An 8,215-nucleotide genomic window follows, 5' to 3' on the forward strand; every position below is an offset into this window, starting at 1 on the left:
ACACCACTCCACGCCATACATAAATTCTGCCAGTCACATTTCCCCAATATGAAATTTTTTTAAAGTAAAATTTTAATTTTAATTTTACTTCATTAAAGTTTGGCGGAGGCGGGGTTCGAACTCACGGCGCACTGCTTTGGACACACTATGAACCCAGCGCCTTAGACCACTCGGCCACCTGTCTTGTTGCAATTCATTTGAAACTTATTTGAAGATATAATCGCAACTTCAACATAGGCCTACCACGTGACAAGCAAAGGCAGAAAACGATTCTTGTCATGTTAACAATAACAACTCAAATAATGTTCGAAGGTTTGGTATGGACATTAGAGAGATTGCGATGTTACATTCGTGGTGCGTGGCACGTGCGTTGGCCCGTGCATTTATACGATGTTGAAAACAGCGTTAAATATTGCTAGTCTCGGTTCCAAACTGGATTGTGCTCAATGGTCACGAAGGCGGCTGGAACAAAGACTAATATCTGATCTGGTCGATAGAGGGCAATGTGATTGAAAATGTAATGGTTACCGAGTATCTGCTCAATTCAATACAGCATGCTTTTGATTTTGATATGCTGCTTAAATTTAATTGTACTTTTGTGCTCCCCAAATAGTATAGTTGCTAAAAAACACAGTTTAGTAGATTAAGGACCACTACATCCATATATCATGACTTTACTTTCAAAATGAGACTTTTTCATGCTGAAAATTAGGCCCGTTGCATACGTGGAAATCAGCATATTTCCACGTCACCCTTACGTTATATACGACGTTGCAACGTTGCAACATTTTAGACACCAACGCGTTGGTATCCAAAATGTGAAATGAAAATGTGAAATCGTAATGTCGTGTGAACATCGCGTATAAATGAAGTCCATTTTTAACAAATCGCTGTAGCTTTATTATTATGATTTGTTACAAACAAAAAGGATCATAATAATAATTAGACTTTCTTTTGTATGTTCATTATCCTTAACTATCTTAAATATATTGTGAAATGGACAAATTTCGTGCATTTTCAACGATGTATCAACGGTCATTTTGAACGTGCAAAATACGCGAACTCGCTTCGATACAGGAGAGTGGTTTTAAACAACATACATGACATGGCTTGGACAGCATACATGACATGTGTAAGACTTCTCAAATGGTAAAGAAGCTGTTGCTCATATTCTTTGTAAAATATTCAATATGTCTCTTAAACAAGGTTGCTTCCCAGATGATCTAAAAGTAGCCCGTGTCATTCCCATTTATAAAGGTAGTAATCACAATGAGTTTTCAAACTACAGGCCCATTTCTATTTTACCTGTCTGCTCCAAGCTACTGGAAAAGATCGTTCATAATCAGCTGATAATCAGCTATATTAATGCTCTGCGTGCTATCCATGCGCTTCAATGGAAAAGGTTCAAGTTTTGAAATATTTTCTCAAAATATCAAGAGCTATCTTAAGAACTACTGAATCAATACTAGTCTTGTTTGTACTCATTTTAATGCATTTTTCATGCTGATTCCAAATATGGTCTTGAAAATTTACATTTCTGAAATTTTGAATTTTGAAATATTTTTAAAACTTGTCGTCAGCAGTCGACACCCGCGTGAAGAGAGTTAATAATTATTGCGTCACCGATAACAACATACAATGGAGACTGACAACAACTGACCACAAATAACCATGACGTCATTGCACTGGATAATTTCGGCGCGGGAACTTTGAATATGTGTGTTGAGAGCCGGCTGTTTTTATTCATTTTTATGGTCAATATGAGTTTGTTTTAAATAAAACCATGCGATTCGTGCTTGCTAATTAGTTTTCAATAACCTTTTTCTAACATATAAGGCATAATGTTGTGATTACCGGAGTCGTCCTTAAAGACGTTTTGACCAAGCCCCAAACACATTTATTACGTTTTTAAAATATTTAAAATACGTGTATTCGGAATCAAATTGATTTATATACATGCGTCGTGACATTTTCCAGTTTCCAAGTCTCCGTGTCCGTCATTTGGGAATTACGATGGTTCAATTAGATGCGTCGCGTTCCTTTGATTTCCCCAATAACTAGCATCCTGGTCTTCCACCTTCAGTGCCATATAATATGAGATGACAGAAAACAGAAGAGTTAATTGTACAACATTGGTAACAGGGTTGAACTCATGTTTGATGAACTTTACAATCTTCTCCCAGAAACTGTGATGTTTGTCGCAACGGATCTGTAACGAGAACAAGGTTCGAGATGTTCCAAAATGTGAACACATAGCAGTAGCGACGATAAAACAAAATTAACAACAACAATACAAAAAATCATCGGAAAACACATTAGTCATAATCCTCCTCCTCCTCCTGCTCATCATCATTTGCATCTTCATCATCATCATCATCATCATCATCATCATCATCATCATCATCATCATCATCATCATCATCATTATCATCATCATCATCATCATCATCATCATCATCATCATCATCATCATCATTATCATCATCATCATCATCATCGTCATCATTGTCATTGTTTAAATTGTCATTATCGTCATCATGACCCTCATCATCATCATCATCATCATCATCATCATCATCATTGTCATTGTTTAAATTGTCATTATCGTCATCATGACCCTCATCATTGTCATTATCATCATCGTCGTCATTATTATTATTGTCGTCTACGTTTTGTTATCGTAATCATTATGAGTCATTGGGATTTTTCCGCTGTAGAGAAGATAATTCCAACTTGTGTGTGTTGCAATGCCTAATGAAGTCATTGATATTGTAAACATCATCCATATGGCACAGAGGTTACAAAGACTGCCATATTCGTCGATCGAAGCTCCTAATCGTTTGCGACAGATATCTACTTTTCCGAGATGTTTGCGGAGAAAGGTTATGTCATGCTCCAATTGGATGCGAATGGAGATGCGTAATAGAATCAACAAATAACAAAAGCAACCCCAGAGTTCCGCGACGATACCATTTGTAATCAAAGTGATGTGAATGTGTAAATCATAAGATTTGACGAGCAGAAAATAGATACAAGCACGGTAAACGCTATTAAATAACGGCCAAATACATGCAAAGAGAAACGGTTTCTCGATGGCTGTTGATGTCTCCGGTCGAAGATATTGAAGGCGTTTGACGATGTACCTTGGATGAAGCGCAGATGTCCAAGCAAAGGTACTGATTCGAGATCGTGGAAGAATGTTGCGAAGGTTAGCCACCAAGCATATGGCAGGAACAACAGAGATGTTAAAGAGAAAAGAGAAGTAAGATAACAGCCTCATCAGCTGCTTTTGGTCGCCCCAACATTTAACAATGTATGTCACGGCATCATAAAGTAGAAAGGCAATAGAAGTGAGAAGAAGAAAAATGATAGATAGATGCTACCACGATGATTCCACCATCCTACACCTGCATATGAATGGAAAAGTAATTGAAAAGGTTAGTCATATGTAATGCGGAGAAATTTAATGAATGTACTCATTCATATTTATTTATTGATACCGTTATGAATCCGGATTCGTAATTTGGTAAATGTAATGTTTACAAAAATAATGAATAACATTTTAGTAATATTGTAAACACATTTTGACATGCGATTGTAACCCGACAATGAATGTTATCATTATTATTTAACAAAAGTTTACAAATATATATTGCGTTTGGTGGATTATTGTTTACATGATACATAAAGTATTAATTTAATCATGTTAACCTACTGATATTCTCCTCTTTGTAATCATGTCTTTTCCCATCAGCATCCCACCACATCGAGTCACACACTTCACAATTTTTTGAGAAAATAAGTCGTTTAAATTGATATTCCGCAAAAACCAACTGTAAGGGGTGAGTTCCTTCGAACGAGACATATTTGACCTAGAAACTACAGTGACGTAAAAATGTGAACACGGCCAGCTTTGAGACAATGGACTGCCAACACTGTCAATGCACATAACGTATACACATAACACATAACGTATACTGATGTCATGATCAGAAAAAAACTCTGAAACAAATATTACAAATTTAATGGTTTTACACATATGGATAAAATCAGACCGCTTTTTTTTATATTATATATTAGTAAAATGTGATCTTAAAATTCATGTGTATATCAACTTGATGAGAAATACTTGGGCTAAAAAAAAATTAGATCAATTTCACTGTGCGATCAGAATTAGCATCCATGACAAACCATTTACACACAAACGTGCTATAGAAAAGGATTTAATATTGTATTTATTATGCAAATAACAAATTTCCATGGCCCACATAACTGTGAGCATCACTCGGGAACCGAATCTTCCCAATTTCTCGTGGTGAATATCGCTCTTTACACACATCAATGAACATCAAAAGAGTTTGCTGTACCGCGATGGTTTGGAAACGTATAGTCTCCTCCGCAGCCAGTTTGGTTACGCGAAACCAAATTGGCTGCGTAGAAGACTTCTATTCATAAATATACTTCATCAATCTGCTGCATATTGGAACTCAATATTTTGCTTGAACGCTGAAAAGGACCGTACGAGCCAGCATTTTACCAGCACAATTTGTCATTTTACAGGAGAAATGCGAATAAAAAAATTGCAACAAGTGTCAACTTGTAAAATATTCATCACCGGAAACAATATAATCACAAAGTTGAACAAAACATACAATTTTGCTGCACAGTAGTCTCGCGATGTTTACCGCCTTTGCATTCAAATGTACAGGAAGGCCACCCGCTATGTAGAAGGTCATTCCGAGACTTACTGTACAAGCTATTATGACAGCGCAGAGGTGCTAGGTGATCACGTGCGTATTTATAAATACGTATTTATAAATATAGTCGAAAATACTGATATACATAGATATCAGTACGGTCATATTAAGGTTTTGTGACAGCGAGAGCAAAAGAAGGATTGAGGGTTAATATGCGACGTACGTTCTTTGAGAAGAAAATAAAATGAGCTACTATGCGCCCCCAAAAGTGCGCCCCCAAAAGTGTGGGTTAACTCCTGGAAAGGTAAATCCATAGCCTGTTTTATTCTTATTGCCCATAAATTGCATTTGTATTTGATTAGTGATCAATGGCGTAGTCAGGACGTTTTTTAGAGGAGGGGGAAAGTCAACTTGCATGGGGAAAATTTGGTAAATAATGTGTATAAAAGGGAGAGCGAGTTAGCGCAGCGGTTCTCCCCTCCTGATCCATGCTCGCTCTCGTAGATATTCTCCGGGATCTCCGGTTTCCTTCTGCCGTTCCTGTTTTCGGTAATTTGTTGTTTGGATATCAAAAACTAGGTCTACGCCTGATTAGGCCGCAACCGGCTATAGTTGTTGCCATCTGATGTTGATGATTTATCATGGCAGCGAAATTACAGCGCTTTGAATCCTCCGAGATCTGGTAAGAAGGCGCTATATAAATCCGAAATTTATTCTATTTCCATTTTAATGTGCTAAATGTACAAACCCAGCAAACACAAAACGTTTTTAAAATGTTTTAAACAGGTTATATTTTGGGTTTTTGGTTTTGGTAAAAACGTTTTAATAATATGAAAATGTCGGGTTATATAAAGGTCATGAAAACGTTTTAAAACGTTATGTATGAAAACACACTACAACACTGTTTTTAAACTGTTTTTAACATGTTATTGTAAAATATTTTTCTGCAAACATATTTTGCCAAATATTTTGTCAACATTTAAGTTTAACATTTAATGTTGGAGGTTATCAAAAATGTTTGTGACTGTTATGAAAACGTTTTATACCCTTTATATACCCTTTCTTTGGCGAATGATGTCGAAAACGTTTTGTGTTTGCTGGGAAAAGACCTAGAATCTTAAATATTAAGGCGACCAGTATCCTATGGGGTGGGTGGGGGTGTGGGTGTTGGGGGGGGATGGCGGTTAAGAGGAAAAAATGTCTTACTGCCCCTTGGCCCCCTTGCTTACGCCACTGTCACTGTTCTTTTAAATGCACGGGTATACATACTCCTCTTTCACAAGCAGAAGTTTGAGAAATAACACCCTCATCTTCAAGCTATGCAATGCAAATTTTATTTCATTACCGTCCTCTTAATTTACTTTTCTGAGAACTAATAATACACACATACCCAAAACACTAATTGCCTCTATCCCTACCAAAAAGTACCGTATTCCCAACGAAAAGTAATGCTCAAAATGGCTCTCCTTAGCATCTAATGCTACCATCATGATATAACATCAAATAGAAATCCTTACTATTCTCCATACACAAGATTTACAATTTCTGCAGGTGTTCCCACACATACAAATCAATAGCTTATGTGACGTGTCATGTCAAAAGCAGACACTTTTGGGCAGGTTATCAATTTTGAGGTTTTTACATAATTATCTTAAATATTGAATTTTTATACGCTCTCCCTTTTGGGATTGAGCACTTTATTCAAAAGATAGTCTAACTTGAGTAAAATGTTGTTAATACGCTCCTGTTTTGCAGTTGAGCACTTTCTGACTATCTCCGATAGACAGACTGACTCTGAATAGACTTTGGCTGTGTTGACACCATGGAATGTATATTCTTTCACATTCCCAAGTGATGGTAGTCCACCCAAAGCATTTCATCGTGTCGTCTGACGATTGCCTTTTAGGCATGAAACTCAGAGTAACGACTACCTATTCTGGAAGGTCTGTTCTTTGAATTTGTATACGCTCTCCCTTTTGGGATTGAGCACTTTATTCAAAAGATAGTCTAACTTGAGTGAAATGTTGTTATCTTAAATATAGGGATATTTCGCTCCACAATGCTGTTTTCCCCAATGAAATCGGACATTCCTAAGCGAAGATATTGAGTTCGTAAGTTATGGTACCATAAAATTGGAAATTGAGTTATCGGCCTTTAAAAATATTATTGACAATGTTGACAGTAGGAATTACCTAGAAAAATGTCTCAAAAAATACAAGATGCCAGTTATATTCCGGTCTGAAACTATCAGACAATATTTTAAACATTAATAACATCACAAATTCGCAACAAACCCAAATTGTGAAAAAAAATCTCCCCGGGCAGATTTTGGCTATTTCTCCATTTACGATCCTGCCCAAAAGTGTCTCCTTTTGACATGACACGTCACATATATCTTGCTAGCATTGCATACTCCCTACATATAATATCCCAACCAAAACATGGTCGACTGGTGGTATTGCACATCCTTTTAAAGGAATGTTTATTTATTTTGGTTCTCACGTTACCTTACACAAACCCTAACCCACCCACCCAAACCTTTATTCTAACTATACAAGCCCAACCCAGCCTAACTATTACCTTTACCCAGATCTGGCATAATGTTAGATTTATTATGCATGGCTAACTTATGTTACTAGTGTTTTAATTACGTTAATCAGCATCATTTCATCAAAATTGCTATTGTTAGTCCCATTTCACTCATTTTTTATTTATTGTTGTTTGGAAATAAAGTTGATTTTATTTGATATTCTCATTTCACTGGTAATAATTTAAACACAGTTAATGGAGTCACAAAATTGATATGGACGCGTGCAGAATGCTAGCTGTGTTGTGATACTACACTTGTGGCATCCATCAAGAGAAAACGTATTTAGGAATAAAACCTAATATCATCGTCATGAAAATCAGTGGCGTAACTCCTATGGGCTCTGGGGGGCTGCGCCCCCGGGCACCCGGGCTAAGGGGCACCCAAGCCTGGATAGCCTTTGACACGATAATACTTTGTTATAGGAAAGAAGTGGAAACCTTTACCCACCATGCATAGAATTACTCTTCATTTGGGTGCCCCTTCAACATAAAATTTTTCGCGCGCTTCGCGCGCATTGAAACATAAATTGGCATTTTAAAGACCTAAATTCAACTTCATTTAAGACCAAATTAGTGGCATTTATGCCCATTTTCGCACGCCCGCACGCAATTGTTTTAGGAAGAGGGGGTATTTTGTATTCTTGCCCCTGGGCGCCACAATCACCAGCTACGTCACTGCAGCTAGTGACGTGTCTTCAAAAGTAAAGACATTGGAGAATATGAAAACATTTTGTTTTATTAATATGAACTGCATTAGCTTGCATTGAAACATAAATTTAATCTGAAACACTATTTGTAAGTTATTCGGTAGGTCTATGGTTTTCAATACCAAAATTGATTAGCTCGGCACCATGCACATCCTTGGTTAGGGGCACCCGAACTACTTTCGCCCCCGGGCACCCTGACCCAAAGTTACGCCACTGATGAAA

The 8,215-nt window shown here is 37.0% G+C and overlaps 1 protein-coding gene across 1 annotated transcript; it reads right to left on the reverse strand.

Moving 5' to 3' along the window:
- Nucleotides 1-1,842: 1,842 nt before the first annotated feature.
- Nucleotides 1,843-2,899, reverse strand: LOC140150295 (uncharacterized). Its single transcript, XM_072172302.1, has 2 exons — nucleotides 2,672-2,899; nucleotides 1,843-2,209 (listed from the first exon to the last, which is right to left on the reverse strand). The coding sequence occupies exons 1-2, from the start codon at nucleotides 2,780-2,782 to the stop codon at nucleotides 2,009-2,011; spliced, it is 312 nt and encodes a 103-aa protein (XP_072028403.1). The 5' UTR covers nucleotides 2,783-2,899; the 3' UTR covers nucleotides 1,843-2,008.
- Nucleotides 2,900-8,215: the final 5,316 nt, after the last annotated feature.

Source organism: Amphiura filiformis, chromosome 4, assembly GCF_039555335.1.
Source record: "Amphiura filiformis chromosome 4, Afil_fr2py, whole genome shotgun sequence".
Classification (NCBI taxonomy): Eukaryota; Metazoa; Echinodermata; class Ophiuroidea; order Amphilepidida; family Amphiuridae; genus Amphiura; species Amphiura filiformis.